This window comes from Callorhinus ursinus, unplaced genomic scaffold (assembly GCF_003265705.2).
Source record: "Callorhinus ursinus isolate GAN/ISIS: 27379988/994484 unplaced genomic scaffold, GSC_fseal_2.0 scaffold31, whole genome shotgun sequence".
Taxonomy (NCBI): domain Eukaryota; kingdom Metazoa; phylum Chordata; class Mammalia; order Carnivora; family Otariidae; genus Callorhinus; species Callorhinus ursinus.
The window spans coordinates 1,415,026-1,437,871 of NW_027397093.1; the positions used below are offsets into that span (position 1 = coordinate 1,415,026).

At 43.2% G+C, this 22,846-nt stretch overlaps 1 protein-coding gene across 3 annotated transcripts in view; it reads left to right on the top strand.

Annotated features, from left to right (window-relative positions):
• GRID1 (glutamate ionotropic receptor delta type subunit 1) overlaps positions 1-22,846 on the top strand; it is a 735,632-nt gene that overhangs the window by 467,210 nt on the left and 245,576 nt on the right. For 2 of the 3 annotated variants that reach the window (XM_025880732.2, XM_073878721.1), the window contains exon 5: positions 2,695-2,748. The exons of the other annotated variant lie outside the window; for it this stretch is intronic. In XM_025880732.2, coding sequence (XP_025736517.1) covers positions 2,695-2,748 — 54 coding nt within the window. The remainder of the gene's footprint in view (positions 1-2,694; positions 2,749-22,846) is intronic. 3 annotated transcript variants of the gene reach the window in all.

The window sequence follows — 22,846 nt, forward strand, 5'->3', positions numbered from 1 at the left end:
TTCTTCACTCAGCAGTGTTGCTTCCAAGCCTCATCTCCCCAGTTGCCCTTCTGTTCCTGAAAACCAGGAGTAGGGCTTTGAGCGCAGCTTTGTTAAGCTGCGTCTCTTTAGATTCAGTTCAGTGGTCTAGCTTTCTGAGACATTATGACACCCTCCCAGCACTGTCTCCTGTACAGATTTGTTGAGCGTGTCACTGGTGCCCTCCATGTGAGCATTAAGGGAATGCTGAGGTATTGGGAATGGATGCAAGCCAGAGCCCAGCAGTCTGCTGCAGAGTGTTCTCAGAGCACCCTGTGTCCACGTCTCCTTCCCATACCTCCTCCCCAGGCCTCCAGGCTTCTGAAGACATTCCTGAAAGTCTGTGTTGCAAGGCTTTGGGCTGGGCGGCTGAGACTGCACCTGTAGGTGCTTGCCCTTCACCTCCTCCGAGGGTCTGAGGCTCCTCAGAGGGCAGCTGGCCTGGAAGTCCTCACAGCTTCTGGGGAGAGGGGCTGGTATATGGAGTGTGTAGAATGGGGAGAAAGCATCTTTGGGACATGGCCCCACAAGTGCTTGGCATCTCTGGAGCTCCTTTCTTCCAGGTACAGGAGAGAGAACACTTGGAGCCTTCTTCCTGGGGTAGGGGATGGAGCAGCCTAGGCATTCTTCAACATAACTCACTTATTCTGAGGAAGAGAGGGTTTTGTGGGGGCCTGGTTCATGAGGAGGAGGACTTGTGTGGCTAGAGAAGATTTCCAGGATCCAAGAATGTGGGCGAGCCAAGGAATAAGGGTGGAACCCCGTAAAGGGTGGGGATGGCCACTTCCCGTCTTTGCTTCGTGGGAAAGGCTTGGGACTGGTATGGATGCCATTCCATTTTCTGTGCTTACTCCTTCTTGAGATTGAGGACTGAAGATATTGGCAGAAAAGAGGATGCAAGCGTTATCTATTTTTTATAGCTGAACAGAGACTGGAGTGGTTAAATGACAACCGGTGAAGGTAGTCCCCTTCCAGCCCAGTCCAGACTCCCCTCCTCATCTGTCTTCATAGTGGCCGGCACCCTCTCACTTCTGGGCTGGAGAAGGAGAATTCATGTCCTCTCCTGCCAAAGATGGCCCAGAAAGACCCCTGTGTCCACCCTTAATGTCCTGGGGGAGCTGTCTGTAAAGGACTGGGCTGCTGGAGCTGGCTGGGGCACTCCCAAAGGCTCTCTTTCCACATGCTTGTTGTATTGGCTAGCGAACTGATCCATTCTCTGTGTAGGTGAAGTTCTAACAGTAACCTGTGCACCGACAGTGCAATGGTCGAGCTCCCACATATGGCTGGGTCGCTGGTGCAGGCAGGCTTTTTACCCCTCTCTGCCTCATGGTTAAGAAGAATGAGTCGGATCTCTGTGTACTGAGGAGGAAAGATATTCTTGATACACTGATAAGTAAAAAAAAAAAGACAGTTGTAACCTGATATGTATTTTATGATTCCAGTTTAAAAGAAACATCTGTCTGATATTTATACCTACATATGTACCACAACCTTCTAGAAGGGGACACCTCAGACAACCTCTGGAGGATGACTGTAGAGGGACAAATGGGGCATTTTCACCACTTTAGCACATTTAAAAAAATGGGGCAGGGTTATGGGATGATTTTGAGCATTTTTCTTTTTCTGTAGTTTTGCAAATAAAAAGAGTAATAAAAATTAGATCACAAAAATACACACACACACACACACACACACGAGGACGACAATCTGAAAGCTCTCTCCAGGTTCCTAGATGGCTTGGCTCAGCAGGTACTTGACACATGCTCACTGGGAGAGTTCTTACGGGACATGCTTGACAATGATCAGTTTGTTCTCTCCTTTCAATCTGTTGACTTTCCAATTAAAGGAGGGTAAAAGCACCCCTAAAGCCTATGAGAAACAAAATAAGGAGTGGGGTCCTATCTGCCCTGCCCTCTTACGCTTCCTTCCTGTATTTGGCAGCAATCTTCATTCGTATATTGAACCCTTTGTGCTGGTTATAGTGTAAGGTTCTGGGACCCAACGGTGACCACCCAAGAATGTGGAGACTCCAGCTTGGTGAAGGAGGTAGATGACACGAAATAGATAAGCTGCGAACTATTCAAGCACGGAAATAGCAAGTGCTATCAAGAAATAGAACAAAGTGCTGTAAGAGAGGATGATGGGTTGGGGTTACTACCGAGAAACAAGAAAGGGCCGGTTCTACGGGTCCTTTGTGGGTTCTTTAGAACTGAAGGCAGCTCAGAGCCCTGGCTGGGAGCTGCTGTCCTCCCAGGTGTCGTTCAGCAAGGCTGGATGAGATGCCATACATCCCTTGTTCCAGATTCCTGATGCTCTAGCCTCTGGCCGTCATGAGAAGCATCCCCCTAAGCTCCCCTCCAGAAAGGTGTTCTCCAGGAGAGGGGACGAATGCCCCCACCTATGGTGGCCCTGTGATGCCCGCAGGAACCGGAGCTGCCAACTTGCTCAGGGCTGGTGCATGAGAGCTTGGAAGAATAGCAGGAAATCAGACGTCGGTGTTCAAATGATGCGTCTTGTAGCTAAGGCGGCCAGAGCTGACCCCGGGGATGGCATGTTTTGTGAAGAAAAAAATCTCCAAGAGCAATGTTTATCAAACCCCATCTCGGCAATCATTCTGCATGTCTGCCAGCTTCTGGCTTGCTTCCGTTCATGTTTGTTTTCTTTTTCTCTCTGCAGGCCGTGGAGACCAACCTGGCTTCCAAGGACAGCCACTGGGTCTTTGTGAATGAGGTAAGAGCCCCAGAATGCCGAGGGGTGCAGCCTGCACCGAGCCCCCTGCCCCTTGGGAAAGCTCAGAGGGATGCTGTGGGGCCCAATTCTGACCTGGGGTGCTGGAGTGAATTCCAGGGCTCCACCATGCAAAACAGGGATTCGGAGAGTTGGCCCTGACCTGCCAAGATGCTCACCTGGAGCAGGGGGAAGCAGGGGGAGAGTCGTGATTGGAGTACATGAAGAAGGCCGAAGTCCAAGGGAAGGGGTGTCTGGCATAGGATGTGCAGAGTGAGGGGAGGCAGCCAGTCAGGGGTCAGGGGCTGGAGAGATTAGGGCAGGTTAGAAAACGGGGTGCAGAGGGGGTGAGGCAGAGGAATGAGGAGGGGATGGTGGAGGGTGAATTTCATGCAGCAGGAGGTTACAGGTCTGTGTGTGTTACTTAACTGTGTGAGGGTGTGTATGTAGAAGAGTGCACATGTGTGAGAGTGTATGTGAGATGTGTGTCAGCCTGTGTGTGAGCACGTATATGGACATGTGTGTGAGTGCGTCTGTGTGTGCACACACCCGTGTGCAGCTGGTGGGGGCAGGAATCAGTGTAGCCATTTAAAGGGGGTAGTTGGAAAGCATCTCCCATGACAGGCCATCCCACTGCCTTGGGCCCTGGAAGGAAGGGGAACACCGAGTTTTCACTGTGGCCTGGTCTGCTCTTCACCAGTGCCATGTGCCTGGCCCTGGCCGCCTCCACACTGCAGACGTGACATGTGAGTGGCCTGTAGCCACATACCCTAGCTTTCTGGAAGAATCCCCTCTGCCCACACGCTTATTCAGGAAACACCACCAGGGCAGCCTGTGGGACCCCAGCATGCTGTGAACAGAGCTGATTCTAGAAGGCGGTTCCTGGTGCACCTTTCATCAGGGCTTCAGTCCTCAGCTGCTCCTCAATTAACTGATCAATTTCTAACGGCCTCATTTGAGAAGATGCAAGGTTTATTATGTAGGTAATTTATTCTTTTATGATGTGTGTTTCTTCATCAGCTCAGTGCTCTATGGCTGAAAGAGTTTTGGGTGGCTTATTTTAATAATTCTGTAGGTAGTATCAGATAGTAACTCTTGCAAGGCCCACTTTTCATGGCTTTCCTCCATAAATTCACATCTTATTAGCTCTTCCTGGGGCCATTTGGAGACATGCAAGGTAACTGTCCATTTACCTCGGGTTGTGCTGCTAACTAGGAGGGACGTGATGGCCACCACCCTATTCTTCAGAGCCTGGTGGAGTGCTCCTGGCTCCTTGGGAAGTTTTGATGCTCTGGGTTTCGTCAGCTTCTCTCCAGGTTTCTCAAAGTCTGGTTTCTTTTGTTCCAGAGAAGGGTTGCCTTTCATGTGCCTCTTAAGGCAAATGTCTGGCCTGGCTTCAGTTTTATGGTGACTCCGCCAAACTGGATACCCAGTGTTTCTCTGTTGCCTGCCGTCAAAGAGGGCTCTGTTTTTACGTTTCTGCCCTGTATCTTTTTTCCTCGCCTGCATCTGACCCGCTCCAGGGCCCTCTGTCCCTCCTGATTCCTTCTTTAGGGCTGGGGGTAACTTCAGCATGGGCTAGTGGTGAAGTGCCCCCAAGGGCATTGCCCCCAGGAAGGGTCACCAGGAAGGGTCGGATGTGAACACGGCTGTCAGCCACACTGGAGGAGCTTCACCCAAGAGGATGGCTGTGTGACTCCCCGGGCTACATGTGTCCTCCTCCTGAAGTGACCTCCCCTACTTCTCGGCTTCCTTTTCTATGGGGAGGCTCTTCCTCTTGAGAGTGAAGGGTATCACCTACTATATCTTGATCACCCATTATGTGCCAGGCACTTGTTGGGGCATTTTATATTTGGCACCACCCTTTGTCCTCAGTGGCAACTCTGTATGACAGTTACTATCATCCCCATTTTATGGATGGGAAATGGCAGGCTCAAGATGTTAAATCATTTGCCCAAGGTCATACAATTATTAAATGGTGCATTTGGGACTCTGTATGGAGACTGACTCCAAAGCCCTTTCTGCCAAAGGACATCATCATGCATGTGGCCCTGACAAAGATCCTTAACCTATGGCAGGGTCTGATTCTGTAGGGCCAGTAAGTAGGGCTAAGGTGTGCACATTGATGGAGATACTCTTGGCTTTTGTGTCTGCTCATGGGTGTTCTTGAAGTCTATGATCCGAAGGTAGGTCCTCCTATAAAGCTTGGACCCTTAGACCTCAGTATGGCCCCTGATTAATGACCAAGATGTTCTCTTAATTGCATGTAGACTTACCCTTGGGATCCAGCCATATTTAGAACTGCTGTTTCCTGTTACAGTCTAGCCCCAGTGGAAACAAAAGTCCTGTTTTTCTCATGATAATTATATCATTCTAGGCTCTATCTCAATACAGAGCCACAGACAAAGTTTCCAGTTGCTTTTCTGTTTTTCATACGTGATAGATAAAGTAAGGCGGGAAGAAGAGAAGCAGGGGAAGGCATTTGGTGGTTCCAACATGGTCTCCAGAATTCAGCAACTATACTGGGGCCCCATCTTCTCATTTCCTGAGCTGCTCCCCACTTCTCTGGAGGAAGTTCAGTTTGTCTGACAGGCTCAGGTTTGTGCTTCTTTGTCCCACATCTTTCCCCAGGGAGGCCTGCCTTGTGGCCCCCAGCTCTGCCCCTGCTTCTCTCATTCCTCCTACAGACTCTGTCCTCCAATTTCTCCCTCTGTATCTGACTTGCTTAATGTGTTTTCCTGGATTCAAGATAAACATTCAAAGGCACAGGCTTTTTGTTTGTTTGTTTGTTTTTCTTAATGGGGTGGTTTTCTTAATATATCTACCCCTTCACTGGTGGATATTGGTGTTATATATTTGAGGTCTGTTTCATTTGGAGAAGGAGCAATTGGATGCAGAGAAAGGCTTGTGAGTATATGAGCCTCACTGACAGTATCTAGTTTCTGCAGGTCTCCAGGTTTGACTGCGGGGACACTGGCAAGCAGATGTGCTTTTGGGTATAAACTATATTTTCATTGATTGGTTAAATTATATATTAGCTTGGAGGAGGGTGGGGATTTGAAAGAACCTGTGGAAAGCAGAGTGAACCACTAATCAAGGTGGCCACTAGGCCATGAGTCCCTTGAAGACACAGCCAGAATTCAGCTCGTCACTGAATCCCCAGGTGCCCCACGCAAAGAGTAGGTTCTTAGAAAGGTTTGGTTGAGGGTAGGTCAATATACTTAGGGTAGAGCAAGTTCCTTTGAAGAGCATTTCCCAGGAGGCCTTTGAGGAAAGACAAAGGCAACAATTAAACTCGAGGCTCAGGGATGGAGGGGGCCACTCTGGGTCATTCATCAGAAGCTGCCCACTGAGGACCAGTGAGACTCGACTGTGGATGAGCTAGGCGGTTTCTGGAACCTCTTCTCTTGCTGCTCTGGAGTGCTTCCTTTCCATGTGGCTTTCAGCAGATCCCAGGTGAGCCAGTGTTTAGGATAGGTGTCCTCAATGCCAGGTGGAATCTGGGTGCAGAGGAGAACGCCCTCTCCATGAGAACCTGTCTCTTGGGAACCTTTTAGAGGGAATTCTTTTATGGAGTATATATACAACTTTCCAGCCTCTTGCAGAACTAAAGCTTGATTGGGACTCAGAAGTGCTCTGTTTGTTGCCGAACAGCTCAGATTGTTAGACTGGTTCTTCCAGACATGAGACCAAAGCATGTTTTGATGGAAATTGTTTAAGATGTTTAGAAAGTACTGCAGAAGCTCATAGATAACCCTTGTGCGTAGGTTTCTCCGTGAGTGAGGCTCTGAGCTGTGGTCTGTGGAATAGACAGAGTTGGCAGGTCCCTGGCACCCCTGCCCCATTTCCAGCAAATGTCAATGACCCCCACATCCCATGTTCATTCCAGACCTCGCCTCTGAGCTCCAGACCCAGAGATCCAGATGCCTTCTGGACTCAGCTGCTTGGAAGCCTCTTGACCACCTCCACCTCAGTGTGTCTCTGTCTGAACTCATCATCCCCCCAAATCTGGTTCTCAGTGTTCCAGTCCCAGGAGCCAGTGCCCCCTCGGCATCTTCTGCTTGGCTCCCTATTCAGTGGAGAAAAGCCAACATCGTGGGCCCTGCCTCAGAACCCGTCCAGGATGACCCTGACCACACTTATGTGCCTTCATTTACTTCTTACCCTTCTGCTCACTCTCCCGTGGCTCATCCCTGCAAGCAGATGAGTGACTTGTTTCCTATATTTATTTTTCTCTCCTGGCTCTGGGCTTTGCCAGGATTTCCCTTTCTACCTGGCATGCTCTTCCTGAATCGCTGATTGCCAAGGACTTACCTTTCCTGCGGGGGTCTGCTAAACCTCTCCTTTGCCAAAAGGTCTTCCTGAATTTCCCCATTATTCATTCTCCTATCGTCGCGCCCTCCTTGACCCAGCTATGATATGTTGGGGGCTTGGTGCATGTGCCTGACTCCCTGAGCAGCCTATAAGTGGACCTCCTTTCCGTGAGGCTTCCTCGAGTTCCCAGCGCGAGGGACTCACACACCGGATGTGCTGTGTTAAGGCTCCTGCTGCTGGTCTGCCTCCTGCTTCTCACCTTCCCTCTGCTTGTCTAATTGGCTACACGCGGGAGAAGAGCATTTATAATCATCGCAATCCTTCAGACTCAGAAAGCCGTCATCCTGCTCTGTGAGCCACAGCTGTCGGCACCCCTATTCCCTGTACCCCCTTTCCCTGTGCTTGCGAGTCCCATGGGGGCACAAGCTCTTCCTCTGAGGCACATGCATGCTCCTCTCAGCCCTGGTCCAGGCCATTAGCCAATGGCAGAGCAGCCAGGGAGAAGGGCAGGGAGAAATGCTGGCGGGCTTCCTACAGCAGTCTCCAAATTGCATCTGGGAACATATGCTCTGCTAATTTGTAGGTGCTTTGTAGAAAAAGGCTTCTGTGATCAAAGAGGGTGGCTAAGTTCGAGGTGAAGAGTGAGGAACAGGTGTCTCCTGCAGGCATCTTTGGTCTCGGAGGCAGGCCGTGCTTTCTGAGGGTGAGGCTGTGCACACTGCCACATAGGCATTTGTTCCAAACACGTTCTGCGCTTTTTCTCATGATGTGCTCCCCTCTGCGCTTGAATAGGTGGTTGGGAGGTGGTAGAGTGTCAGGGCCCGCAGGATCGAGTTCATTCCTCCACATGACTCATGAGGTTGTTCAGGAGCTGACCTCAGAGTCCTCCCTGGTCTTCGTTCCTGCCACCTCGTGTCATGCAGAGCTGCTCTGAGTGTATCCTAAGAGATGGCCGCCACCACCCTACGCGCAGGGTCATCCCAGCGTCTGGACCTCTTCAGCCAGCCTTTGCCCAGAATGCCCTTGTGTTGTTGCCCCTCAGGCCTCAGCCCCCACCTTATTGCTTTCACTGGTTTGCCACCATCACTGACTGTGCAAGTATCCTCCGGGTACAGAGCTTGGCCTGGCCCAGAGGGGATTTCTGTCAACGGTCCAGAAGAATGAATGTCTTCCTACCCCCAAACACACACTGAGTTGAAGCACAGGAAAATGACATTAGGCTACACATGAAAAATGTGGGGGAAAGAAATGCTAATGCACTAATTGAAGAAAACAAGAAAAAAGACCATGATATGAATGAGGAATCAAATAGCTTTAAGAAATCTCTATTTGGGACACGGAGAGAGGTCAGGAAAAGGTTTATTTTTTTTCCTTCCTTTCATTTTGAAGACTCCAATTCTGTTTGGATATTAAGTCCCTGTACCATTTACTGTCTACAAATTTAATTTAGTAATACTCCAAACCAATTATGTTTGTTGTAATTGAGCTGCTTGTTTGTCTCCTCAGCCCCACTGAGGAGCCCTGGAGGACAGGGACCACGTCCTACCCACCTCTGTAGCCCCAGCTGGAAACCCGGAGCAGAGAATAGGAGTCGCCATTTCTCAGACATTGCAGATCCAGGCACTGTGTTTTGAGCATCACACTCTTCATCTATTTTTTTTTTTTTTTACTTAAAACTTTACAGCTTTATTGAGGTTTCATTCACATACAATAAATGCACATATTTAATGTACAGTTGACGTTTGACATATCAGTGCACCCATGACCTGTGACCACAAGGAAGACAGTGAACATGTCCATGACCCAAAAAATATTCTTGTGCCCCTCGGTAATCCGCCCCCAGCCCCATCTTCTCCTGCTCTCCAGGCAATTACTGATCTGTTTCTGGCACTATAGATTATTCATATTTTCTAGAGTTTTACATAAATGGAATTGCACAGTATGTACTCTTTTTTTCTGTTTTACTGTGGCTATTTCCATCCAGATAATTATTTTGAGATTCACCCATTTTGCAATCTATACCAGTAGCTCTTTTTTTTTTTTTAATTGATGAGGGGTATCTGCATGTATGTATGCATCACAATTTGAATATCTCTTTACTCACTGATGGACATTGGGGTTGTTCTAGATTTTTAGTGATTACAAATAAGGCTGTTATGGATGTTCATGTACAAGCCTTTGTATGGACAGATGCTTTCATTTTTCTTGGGTACATATTTACAAGTGGAATTGCTGGGCCATATGGTAGATGTATGTTTAACTTTTTAAGAAACTTTCAAGTTGTGTGAGAATTCCAATTGCCCCACATTGTGTTAAGTAGTTGGTTTGATCAGGCTTTTGATATTAGCCATTGGACTGGTGTGTAATGGTACCTCATTATGATTGTAATTTTAATTGCCCTGAGGACTAATGATACTGAGCATCTTTTCATGCATCTACTTGTCATCTATATCTATATTTTTCTTAGGGTGGGGAAGCTGAGATCATCGATTTGAGGACTTTTTCTTTAGTGCTATTAACTTCCCCTCAAGTGATTTAATGGCATCCCCCAAAATTTGCTATGTTGTGTTTTCATTGTTATTCAGTTTAAAATATTTTCTGTATTACCTTTTGATTTCTTCTTTCGCCCATGGGTTGTTTAGAAGTATGTTATTTAGTTTCTAAATATTTGGGGCTTTTAAAAGCATCTTTCTCTTATTGATTTTTAATTCAGTTTCATTGTTGTCAAAGAACATAGTTTCTATTACTTGCATCTTTTAAAGTTTATTGAGACTTATTTGATAGTCTAGTATATTGTCTTTCTTGATAAATGTTTTTTTTATGTGCACTTGAAAAAGATGTGTTATCTATTGTTGTTATGTGAATGTTCCATAAATGTCAATTAGGTCAATTTAGTTGGTAGGGTTATGTCTTTTGTATCCTTGATGATTTTTTGTCTATTTGTTCTATCAATTATTGAGAGAGGAGTATCAAAATATTCAACTTTAATTGTGAATTTGCCTGTTTCTCCTTGCAGTTTTATCTGTTGTTGCTTAATGTATTTTGAAGCTTTGTTACAAGAGGCATAAATGTTTAGGATTTTATGTCTTGTTGATTAATTGATCTGTTATCATTACAAAATGACCTTCTTTATCCTTCTGCTCTGAAATGTTCTCCTCTCTGAAATATAATTTGATGTTACTGCAGCTATTACAGATTTATTTTGACTAGTGTTAGCCTAATATATCTTTTTCCATTCTTTTACTTTTAACCTACTTGTTTCTTTGTGTTCAAATACAACATGTTTCTTGAAGGCCATTCATACTTGGATCTTGCTGTTTTATCTATTATAACACTCGGCCTTTTAATTGCAGTGCTTACATAAATTACATTTAATGTGAGTATTGATATGGTTAGTAGGTATGGTTGCTTCACCTGGAAGCTAAATGAAGAAACCATTCCTTCTTTCCTTCCTTCCTTCCTTCCTTCCTTCCTTCCTTCCTTCCTTCCTTCCTTCCTTCCTTCCTTCCTTCTTTCAAAAGATTTTCTTTATTTATTTGAGAAAGAGAGAGAGAGCACAAGCAGGAGGGGCAGAGGGAGAGGGAGAGAGAATCTCAAGCAGACCCTGCACTGAGCGTGGAGCCCAACATGGGGCTTGATCTCATGACCCTGAGATCATGACCTGAGCTGAAATCAAGAGTCAGAGGCTTAACTGACTGTGCCACCCAGGTGCCCCTGAAGAAACCATTTCTAGGGGGAGGGGGAGACCACTGATGTCGAGTGCTGCTGTCATGAGGATGTGATGACATAGGGGGCTAAAGGTGGGACAGAGTTGGAGGACCAAGTCTCCAGGTACTTCAACGTATATTATTCCATTTTACGGATAAGGAAACAGATGCTCAGAGAGATGGATTGACTTTTCAATGCCACTTAGGAAGTGGCGGAGTCAGGATTTGAACTTAGGTATGGGTGACTCCAAATTTAAGAAAGAGATACCCTCTGCCATGCTGCCTCTCTCTTACCTTTCTCCCTCACGCTTAGCACTAACCAAACACTAAATACATGACTACATGACTGAAAACCCGTAATACTCGAATGTTTTCATCATTTGAAAGTGGTGATATTGTCGTTATGGAAAGTCTTATTATAAAACATTTATTATTTATTATTAGAATTCCTCCCTTTAGGTGATTTTACATATTACCACCTTGTTTTCTTAGACCTTCTGTGGAAATGATGAAAGTCCCCTACAAAAGCCCACACGATTAAGCTAATACATGTCACATGAGTAATATTTGAAGGGAACAAACCATATTTGCTAGAAATGTACTTCCACTCTCCACTCAGAATGTATCTATTTTCCTTTCTCAGCCCAAAAGGAATCTGTGAAATTTAACACTTATAGTGACAGATATATGAGGGAATTGTCATTGTATGACATCATTCTTTGGCCCTTTTCAAAGCCCCATGGGAAGGGTACTTGGAGCTGTACAGATGGGTTTGGGACAATATTAGAGAGCAGTGATGTACCACTGTGTTTTAGATCAGTCACCATGGATACTTCTTTGACTCTGGGCAGGCAAACTGTTTTACTTCCTTCCTTGAACCTTATTTTCTTCATCTGCTCAATAGGGTTCCTGATAGCTACCTCTTAGGACAGTTGTGAAGATTAAATGAGAAAACTCACCTGAAGTGACCCATCACAGGGGTCTGGCATAGAGCAAGCACTCTTGAAGGGATAGTTCCTCTTAACGAATCACTAATGTCCTGTGGGGAAGTTCATCTTCGGAATTTAATCCAGGAAATATGTAACAGGTCAGTGCATGTTTTTATGAGGAGTGCCAGGGGATGGAGACATGGTTTGACTCATCATTGAGGTGAACCTGAATTGTAATATTTCTAACTGTGTGTTGGGGTTGCTGGGGCCCTAGTTCTCCCTTTCAAACTCCTATGCATCCTTTAAGCCTCACCCCAAATTACCCTCCCCTCACTTTGCAAAACCTATGAATTTCTTCCATACCTTTCTTTTTTCCGACACCCCAGTGAACTCAGGCTGTGATTCTTCAGTGGTCCTTAGCTTCTTCCCCCATATCCTGTCTCCCTACCAGGATTTGCAATTCTTGACAATCTATAATTCATTTACCATACATGTACTGAACACCTGTGAGGCACTGGGGATGCTCATGCACATTTGCGAGATACGCTCCTCACCCTCAGAGAGTTTATGGTATCATGGGTGAGAAACATGTGCTCGTGGATCACTAACCTATAGCAGCTAAGCAGTGCTTGTAGGGGCCACTCTCGATCCTCTGCCATTTGCAACCAAGTTCAAGCTCCCTGCAGGCAGAACAGCTCAGCCAGATTTGTACCATTGACGTGGAATCAGACTCCATGTTTTAGATGTGAGCCAACTATCCCCAACAAAGTATATTGTCGTTTTGCCGAGTTTTGACAGAAGATTGCTTGGGAAAGGGGGTGCTGACACTTAAAGAGTCTTAAAAATAGCTTTAATTACCACGTGCAGCAAATGTATCTGAAAACTAAAGGTTAGTGTTTACCCGTGTGCATTCCTATCCATTGCTTTTCCCACAAATGGGTTCTGATGGATTCCGATGAACTCACTACTTGTGCCAGAAAGATCCTATTATCTGTGCCTTCTACCCTGTTATTACACCTCCTTTGCCAGGCTGGATAATCACCATGTACCGCACGGAGAGGCGAGAAGTAAACACGTGTGCGCATGCGTGCACACAAAGGGCTGCTGCCTGTGCTCAGTATGGGGAGCTCGCAGGCCCCTGGCGGGGCTCCCAAGGAGTGTGCTCTCAAAACTGGAGCGTGGAAGCAGAGGTGGAGGCCGGAGACAATTCAGACCACCAAAACTTCTTGTGAAGTGGTCTTAAATAATGTTTGAGGGCTCATAGAGACCAGAGGCTTGGCTTCGGTTGTTTTTCCCACTGTCTCAAACCAGAGGATGTTCTGTGCACTTGGGCCGGCTCTCTCTTTAGAGCTGGTTGAAGAATCCCAAACGAATATTGTCCAACTTCAGAAAGGGGAGTGAAGAAACCCTTTACTTGTCAGTGATCAGAACTAGGATGCAGTTTCCTGCAGCCTTGCAGACTGGCTCGGCTGCAGAGGTGATGAGGGGCTGAGGAGTCAGATGCTGCCACTCTAGTGCCTGGCACTCCTCCCTGGTCAGGTGCAGAGTGGGGCTCCTGGGCAAGAATTGCTGAAGAGCCCACCTTGTGAGGCCAGTGGGGGTCCTAATGGCCTCCTCCCTACCCTTAGATCTCTGTTTGTTTGCTCTGGGGCATTGCAAGAACAGTGAGCCCAGTGGTTGCCTTCAAAAGCAGGGAAACTTACATTTGAGTACCTACTGAGTGCCAGGCCCTGCTTTGGATGCTTTATAGACATTATTTCAAAACATTATATTTATCCACGAAATCTCATTTAGAGGGGTTTTGAAAGCAGTTTGAGAACCCATTCAAAGCGAGAAATTTCAAATCAAGAAATTTGAATCCATTTGTAACAGGATATCTTCCTCCTTGCCCTTACAAAGGTTGTGCAAAGGTCCCTGGATTTTGTACTGTCAGGATCAATCATAGAAAATCTCTGTAGATAGATACTCAGGAAGTTCCAACACACTTTGGGTCTCAAGCCTGGGCATGGTGATTTTTTTCCCCTTTCTGTGCCTGAAAGACCCCACGCATTTGGCTCAGCCTTCCTAAATGACTACCAGCTACTCCTCTCTGATACCCTACCTTGGATTAATGTGTATCAGGGGATGGGTAGACCCATAAACCCCTCTTCTGTCTCCTTTCCATCTCAACTTGAAGCTTCTGGGCTCAAGCCATTTTGACCACTCCCATCCTCTAAGCCACAAAAGCTTCCAGCCAACATCATTGCAAGTTCACGTATTTGTTAAAATATCTTGGGAGAAACAAGAGCACAAACTTTCTAGAGCACAAAGTTTTGCTTGCTTCTGTGTGTGTATGTGAGCACATGCATGGTAGGGAGAGAGAGAGGGATAGAAGGAAAGCAGTGGAAAATTGCTCTGTTTTTTTCTGATTCTTCTACAATAGTAAAACAGGAGATAGATTAATATACTAATGAATTATCCTTTCCAATAGCCTTATATATGTAGTTTATTTTGCCAAATTGAGGTTTCTCTGTTATGTTCGGCTTTGTATCCTGCTTTCAATTAATAATGTATAATTCACATTTTATCATGTCAATAGCTAGCATTTGGAATAATATTTAATGGTCTTGTAGTAGTTTGTCATTTGGAGGAATCATAATTTATGCAAATCTTGTCCATTTTTGGAAACTTAGGTTAGTTAATGCTGTTGTAAATAATGCTGCAATTGACATACTTCTACCTGGATCTGATGTGTTTCTGATTCCTAGTGATGGAAAAAATATTGTTTCAAAGTATGGGAACTCTCTAGGAGTCTGAGCCCCTTTTATCAGAGTGCTCTGTCTCATCCCACTCATGTGTCTTGTGAACATGAATATAATCGTTTTTCATCTTTACCAATGTTATAGATAAAAAGGCTCACTGCATTGTGCTGATTTGTATTTCTTTGCTTATTAGTCAAGCCAAACACTTTGAACATTTATTTTTTTTATCATACCTATATATAATTTTGTGACTTAGTTGCTTATGTCCTTTGTGCAGATGTATTCATCTTTTGTCATGTGACTGGATCCTTACAACGAACTTCTGAGAGCGATATTACTAACACTGGAGTCAAGATTACAAACTTGAGGGTCAGGAAAGGTCTAAGGTATCACAACCAAATAAAGACAAGTTGTAATTTTAAGTTCACATGGATTTTTTTTAAAAGATATTATTTATTTATTTATTTGAGAGAGAGAGTGAATGAGAGGGAGAGGGAGAGAGAATCTGAGCTGACTCCACACTGGCACAGCCCAATGTGGGGCTCGATCCCACAACCACGAGACCATGACCTGAGCTGAATCCATTAGTTGGACGCTTAACCAAGGTGCCATCCTTGGTTAAATGCCACCCAGGCGCCCCAAGCTCATGTTGATTTTGTTCAATGTGGCGCTGCCTTTGAGCCAGCCCAGTCCTATCTTAAAGGGAGATACAGGTTCATTTATGTCTTTTAAGGGTCAACATTTCTACACCAAAGAAATAAATCTTCCAATTCTTATATTGGATTAGATCATTTTAAGTCGTGAATCAATACTGGGTTTTACAGCCTAAAGTGACATAGAATTTTCTATTAACTTTAGATAATACACAAAAAATTCCTGAAACTTTCTCTAATTTGTATCCAACAGAAGGACCCAGTGTCAATGGGCCCATAGAAGGCACATAAAGTAGTTTTTATGATGCGACCCAGAGAATCTTGTGTAAGGCCCTGGCTCTGTTTTGTGGGATTCATCAATGGCCCCAGGGAAGCCCCTCCAAGAAGACTTGCAGTGAGGGAGCAGGCACCCTCCTTTCTTTTATGGGGAGTGGAATCATGTCCATGTTCTCCTTCCCCCTCAAAGAAATGTTCCTCACTAAATCCTCTTTCCCTCAATTTTGACTCTTCTGGTTGTTGTTGTTGTGGTTGTTGTTGTTTATAGCCTCCTTGTGGGTGAGAACATTAAAATATTAATATAAAGCATAATTGACATTAAAAGTACTGTACAATTTGATGGGTTATGATTTGGAGGGTTTTTTTTTTAAGATTTTATGTATTTATTTAACACAGAGAGATAGAGAGAGTACAAGCAGAGGGAGCAGCAAGCAGAGGGAGAAGCAGGCTCCCCACTGAGCAGGGAGCCCGATACAGGACTCGATCACAGGACCCCGGGATCATGACCTGAGCCAAAGGCAGATGCTTAACCAACTGAGCCACCCAGGCGCCCTGATTTGGAGTTTTGACATAGACACTTGTAAAACTATCACCACAGTCATAATAATGCACCTTTCTATTACCCACAAAAGATTTTTCATGTCCCCACGTAACCAGTTTCTCTCTCTCCACCCAATCCCAGGTAACCTCTGATCCATTTTCTGTCAGTGTATATTACTTTGCATTTTCTAGGACTTTATATTAATGGAATCATACAGTACATACTCAACTTTTGTGTAGCTTTCCTCACTCAGCATAATTTTGAGATGCATTCATGTTACACATAGATTGATGGTTAATTTTTGTATATGGTGTGAGGTAAGGGTTGAGGCTAATTTTTGCTTTATTTTGATTTATTTCTGTGCATGAATATTTAATTGTTCCAGCATCATTTGTTGAAAATAATCTTCTTTCCCCTTTGGATCATTTGTTGAATATCAATTGGCCTTCAGTGTTTGGATCTATTCCTAGATTCTCTCTTCTGTTTCATTGACCTATATGTCTATCTTCACACCAGTGCCACACTGTCTTTATAACTGTAGCTTTCTGGTTAGTCTTGAAATCAAGTGGAGAAAGTTTTCTACCTTTCCTTCTTTAAAAATTTGCCTTTACTCTTCCACATCCTTCACATTTTCATAGGCCTGGGACTGGGATGAGTCAAGCAAGGCACCTAAGGCACAAAATTTAAGAGGGAACTCACCCTCGAGTTTGTGCAAGCACCTCAGCTTAGTTCTGGCCCTGCATTTCCATATACATTTTAGAAGAAGGCCTGCTAGGATTTTAATATCATTTTTATTGACTCTAGAGATAATCTGAGGTAGAACTGAGAGCTTCACAATATTGAGTCTTCTGATCCAGGAACAAGGCATATCTTTTCATTTATGTATATCCTCCTTAATTTTTTTCAGCAGTGTTCTCCAGTGTTAAATGAATAGGTCTTGTTAAGTTCATCCATACATTTCTAATATTTTTGATACAATGGTAAATAGTGCTGCTTTTTCTTCCTTTCTTTTTTTCCCCCCACTGGGGGAAATTTATTTATTTATTTTTAACATTTATTATTTTTTTATTATTATGTTAATCACCATACACTACATCATTAGTTTTTGATGTAGTGTTCCATGATTCATTGTTTACATATAACACCCAGTGCTCCATGCAGAACGTGCCCTCTTTAATACCCATCACCAGGCTAACCCATTCCCCCACCTCCTCCCCTCTAGAACCCTCAGTTTGTTTTTCAGAGTCCATAGTCTCTCATGGTTCGTCTCCCCCTCCAATTTCCCTCCCTTCATTCTTCCCTTCCTGCTATCTTCTTCTTCTTCTTCTTTGTTTAACATATAATGTATTCTTTGTTTCAGAGGTACAGATCTGTGGTTCAACAGTCTTACACAATTCACAGCGCTTATCATAGCACACACCCTCCCCAATGTCTATCACCCAGCCACCCCATCCCTCCCACCCCCCACCACTCCAGCAACCCTCAGTTTGTTTCCCGAGATTAAGAATTCCTCGTATCAGTGAGGTCATGTGATACATATCTTTCTCTGATTGACCTATTTCACTCAGCATAATACCCTCAGTTCCATCCACATCATTGCAAATGGAAAGATATCATTCCTTTTGATGGCTGGGTAATACTCGATTATATATGTATACCACATCTTCTTTATCCATTCATCTGTCGATGGACATCTTGGCTCATTCCATAGTTTGGCTATTGTGGACATTGCTGCTATAAACATCGGGGTGCACGTACCCCTTTGGATCCCTACATTTGCATCTTTGTGGTAAATACCCAGTAGTGCAATTGCTGGATTGTAGGGTAGCTCTATTTTCAACTTTTTGAGGAAGCTCCATACTGTTTTCCAGAGTGGTTGCACCAGCTTGCATTCCCACCAACAGCGTAGGAGGGTTCCCCTTTCTCCGCATCCCCGCCAACATCTGTCGTTTCCTGACTTGTTAATTTTAGCCATTCTGACTGGTGTGAGGTGGTATCTCATTGAGGTTTTGATTTTGATTTCCCTGATGCCAAGCAATGTTGAGCACTTTTTCATGTGTCGGTTGGCCATTTGGATGTCTTCTTTGGAAAAATGTCTGTTCATGTCTTCTGCCCATGTCTTGATTGGATCATTTGTTCTTTGGGTGTCGAGTTTAAGAATTTCTTTATAGATTTTAGATACTAGTCCTTTATCTAATATGTCATTTGCAAATATCTTCTCCCATTTTGTCGGTTGTCTTTTGGTTTTGTGGACTGTTTCTTTTGCTGTACAAAAGCTTTTTATCTTGATGAAATCCTAATAGTTCATTTTTGCCCTGGCTTCCCTTGCCTTTGGCGATGTTTCTAGAAAGAAGTTGCTGCGGCTGAGGTCAAAGAGGTTGCTGCCTGTGTTCTCCTTTAGGATGTTGATGGACTCCTGTCTCATGTTTAGGTCTTTCAACCATTTTGAGTCTATTTTTGTGTGTGGTGTAAGGAAATGGTCGAGTTTCATTCTTCTGCATGTGGCTGTCCAATTTTCCCAACACCATTTGTTGAAGAGACTGTCTTTTTTCCATTGGACATTCTTTCCTGCTTAGTCAAAGATGAGTTGACCATAGAGTTGAGGGTCCATTTCTGGGCTCTCGATTCTGTTCCATTGATCTATGTGTCTGTTTTTGTGCCAGTACTATGCTGTCTCGATGATGACAGCTTGGTAATAGAGCTTGAATTCCGGAATTGTGATGCCACCAGTTTTGCTTTTCTTTTTCAACATTCCTCTGGCTATTTGGGATCTTTTCTGGTTCCATACAAATTTTAGGATTCTTTGTTCCATTTCTTTGAAAAAAGTGGATGGTATTTTGATCGCGATTGCATTGAATGTGAAGATTGCTCTAGGTAGCATTGACATCGTCACAATATTTGTTCTTCCAAACCATGAGCATGGAACGTTTTTCCATTTCTTTGTGTCTTCCTCAATTTCTTTCATGAGTATTTTATAGTTTTCTGAGTACAGATTCTTTCCCTCTTTGGTTAGATTTATTCCTAGCTATCTTATGGTTTTGGGTGCAATTGGAAATGGGATCGACTCCTTAATGTCTCTCTCTTCTGTCTTGTTGTTGGTGTATAGGAATGCCACTGATTTCTGTGCATTGATTTTATATCCTCCTACTTTACTGAATTTCTGTATGAGTTCTAGCAGTTTTGGGGTGGAATCTTTTGGGTTTTCCACATAAAGTATCATATCATCTACAAAGAGTGAGAGTTTGACTTCTTCTTTGCCAATTTGGATGCCTTTGATTTCTTTTTGTTGTCTGATTGCTGTGGCTAGGACTTCTAATACTATGTTGAATAGCAGTGGTGATAGTGGACATCTCTGCTATGTTACTGACCTTAGGGGAAAGCTCTCAGGTTTTCCCCACTGAGAATGATATTTGCTGTAGGTTTTTCATAGATGGCTTTTATGATATTGAGGTATGTACCCTCTATCCCTATACTCCGAAGAGTTTTGATCAAGAAAGGATGCTGTCCTTTGTCAAATGCTTTTTCTGCATCTATTGAGAGGATCATATGGTTCCTGTTTTTTCTTTTATTAATGTATTGTATCACATTGATTGATTTGTGGATGTTGAACCAACCTTGCAGCCCAGGGATAAATCCCACTTGGTCGTGGTGAATAATCCTTTTAATGTACTGTCGGAGCCTATTGGCTAGTATTTTGGTGAGAATTTTTACATCCATGTTCATCAGGGATATTGGTCTGTAATTCTCCTTTTTGATGGGGTCTTTGTCTGGTTTGGGTATCAAGGTAATGGTGGCCTCATAAAACGAGCTTGGAAGTTTTCCTTCCATTTCTATTTTTTGGAACAGTTTCAGGAGAATAGGTATTAATTAATTCTTCTTTAAATGTTTGGTAGAATTCCCCTGGGAAGTCATTTGGCCCTGGGCTTTTGTTTGTTGGGAGATTTTTGATGACTCCTTCAATTTCCTTAGTGGTTATAGGTCTGTTCAGGTTTTCTATTTCTTCCTGGTTCAGTTTTGGTAGTTGATACATCTCTAGGCATGCATCCATTTCTTCCAGATTATCTAATTTGCGGCATAGAGTTGCTCATAATATGTTCTTATAATTGTTTGTATTTCTTTGGTGTTGGTTGTGATCTCTCCTCTTTCATTCATGATTTTATTGATTTGGGTCATTTCTCTTTTCTTTTTGATAAGTCTGGCCAGGGGTTTATCAGTCTTGTTAATTCTTTCAAAGAACCAGCTCCTAGTTTCGTTGATCTGTTCTACAGTTCTTTTGGTTTCTATTTCATTGATTTCTGCTCTGATCTTGATTATTTCTCTTCTCCTGCTGGGTTTAGGCTTTATTTGCTGTTCTTTCTCCAGCTCCTTTAGGTGTAGGGTTAGGTTGTGTGTTTGAGACTTTTCTTGTTTCTTGAGAAAGGCTTGTATTGCTATATACTCTCCTTTAGGACTGCTTTTGCTGTATCCCAAAGATTTTGAACAGTTGTGTTTTCATTTTCATTGGTTTCCATGAATTTTTTTTAATTCTTTAATTTCCTGGTTGACCCATTCATTCTTTAGTAGGATGCTCTTTAGCTTTAGCCTCCATGCATTTGAGTTTTTTCCAACTTTCCTCTTGTGATTGAGTTGTAGTTTCAAACAATTGTTTTCTGAAAATATGCAGGGAATCATCCCAATCTTTTGGTATCAATTGAGACCTGATTTGTGACCTAGGATGTGATCTATTCTGGAGAATGTTCCATGGGCACTAAAGAAGAATGTGTATTCTGTTGCTTTGGGATGGAATGTTCTGAATAGATCTGTGACGTCCATTTGGTCCAGTGTATCATTTAAAGTCTTTATTTCCTTGTTGATCTTTTGCTTAGATGATCTGTCCATTTCAGTCAGGGGGGTTTTAAAGTCCCCCATATTATTGTATTGTTGTCGATGTGTTTCTTTGCTTTTGTTATTAATTGCCTTATATAATTGGCTGCTCCCATATTAGGGGCATAGATATTTACAATTGTTAGATCTTCTTGTTGGATAGACCCTTTCAGTATGATATACTGTCCTTCCTCATCTCTTATTACAGTCTTTGGTTTAAAATCTAATTTGTCTGATATAAGGATTGCCACCCCAGCTTTCTTTTGGTGTCCATTAGCATGGTAAATGGTTTTCCACCCCCTCACTTTCAATGTGGGGGTGTCTTTGGGCCTAAAATGAGTCTCTTGCAGACAGCATATGGATGGGTCTTGTTTTTTAATCCAATCTGATAGCCTGTGTCTTTTGCTTGGGGCATTTAGCCCATTTACATTCAGGGTAACTATTGAAAGATATGAATTTAGTGCCATTGTATTACCTGTTAAGGTAACTTTTACTGTATGTTGTCTGTGTTCCTTTCTGGTCTATGTTACTTTTAGGCTCTCTCTTTGCTTAGAGAACCCCTTTCAATATTTCTTGTAGGGCTGGTTTCATGTTTGCAAATTCCTTTAGTTTTTGTTTGTCCTGGAACCTTTTTATCTCTCCTTCTATTTTCAGTGACAGCCTAGCTGGATATAGTATTCTTGGCTGCATATTTTTCTCATTTAGTGCTCTGAATATATCAGCCAGTCCTTTCTGCCCTGCCAGGTCTCTGTGGATAGGTCTGTTGCCAATCTCATATTTCTACCATTGTTGGTTACAGATCTCTTCTGAGCTGCTTTCAGGATTTTCTCTTTGTCTCTGAGACTCATAAGTTTTATTATTAGATGTTGGGGTGTTGACCTATATTTATTGATTTTGAGGGGTGTTCTCTGTGCCTCCTGGATTTTGATGCCTGTTTCCTTCCCCAAATTAGGGAAGTTCTCTTCTGTAATTTGCTACAATATACCTTCTGCCCCTCTCTCTTTCTTCTTCTCGGATCCCAATTATTCTAATATTGTTTCGTCTTATCGTATCACTATCTCTCGAATTCTGCCCTCCTGATCCAGTAGTTGTTTATCTCTCTTTTTCTCAGCTTCTTTATTTTCCATCATTTGGTCATCTATTTCACTAATTCTCTCTTCTGCCTCATTTATCGTAGCAGTTAGAGCCTCTGTTTTTGATTGCATGTCATTAATAGCCTTTTTGATTTCAACTTGGTTAGATTTTAGTTCTTTTATTTCTCCAGAAAGGGGTTCTCTAATATTTTCCATGCTTTTTTCAAGCCCAGGTAGTATCTTTAAAATCATCATTCTGATCTCTAGTTCCAACATCCTACTAATGTCCTTATTGATTACCGCCCCTGGCCGTCGGTACTGCCTCTTGTTCTTTTTTTGGAGGTGATTTTTTTCCATCTTGTCATTTGTCCAGAGGAGAATATATGAACGAGAGAACAAAATGCTAACAGGGTAACAACATCCCCAGAAAATATACCCTAAACAAATCAGAAGAGACCTGAATTCGGGGGAAAATAAAGGGAAAGAAAGAAAAAAGAAAAAAAAAGAAAAAGATAAAAACAAACAAACAAAAACAAAACAATAACAGAATATGATCAAATATGATCAGACTGGTGCATAGATCAGCGCCACACACTAGATTTTGTGTGTATTTTGGTCTGTTAGAAGAAAGTGCCTCCCAAAATTTTAAAATAAGGGTAAATATGATGAAGGGATGGAATATGACTGTAAAGATGAAAAGTATAAAAGAGTTTATAAAAGGAATTGATGAGAAGTTGGTTGAAGAAAGAAAGAAGAGGATTTAATAAAAAAAAAAGGGAGAGAATTGATCAGGCATGAGACTAGGACAAAGCCATACACTAGAGATTTAGGGTATATTTTGGTCTGGTAGGACAAACTGTATCCCAAAATTTTAAAGAGAGAACAATTTATATATATATACCAAAAATAACGGTAACTACTATGAAGGGATAGAATATGACTCTAAAAATGAAAAATAAAAGATTTTTTAAAAAAGGGATTGATAAGATGTTGGTTGCAAAAGG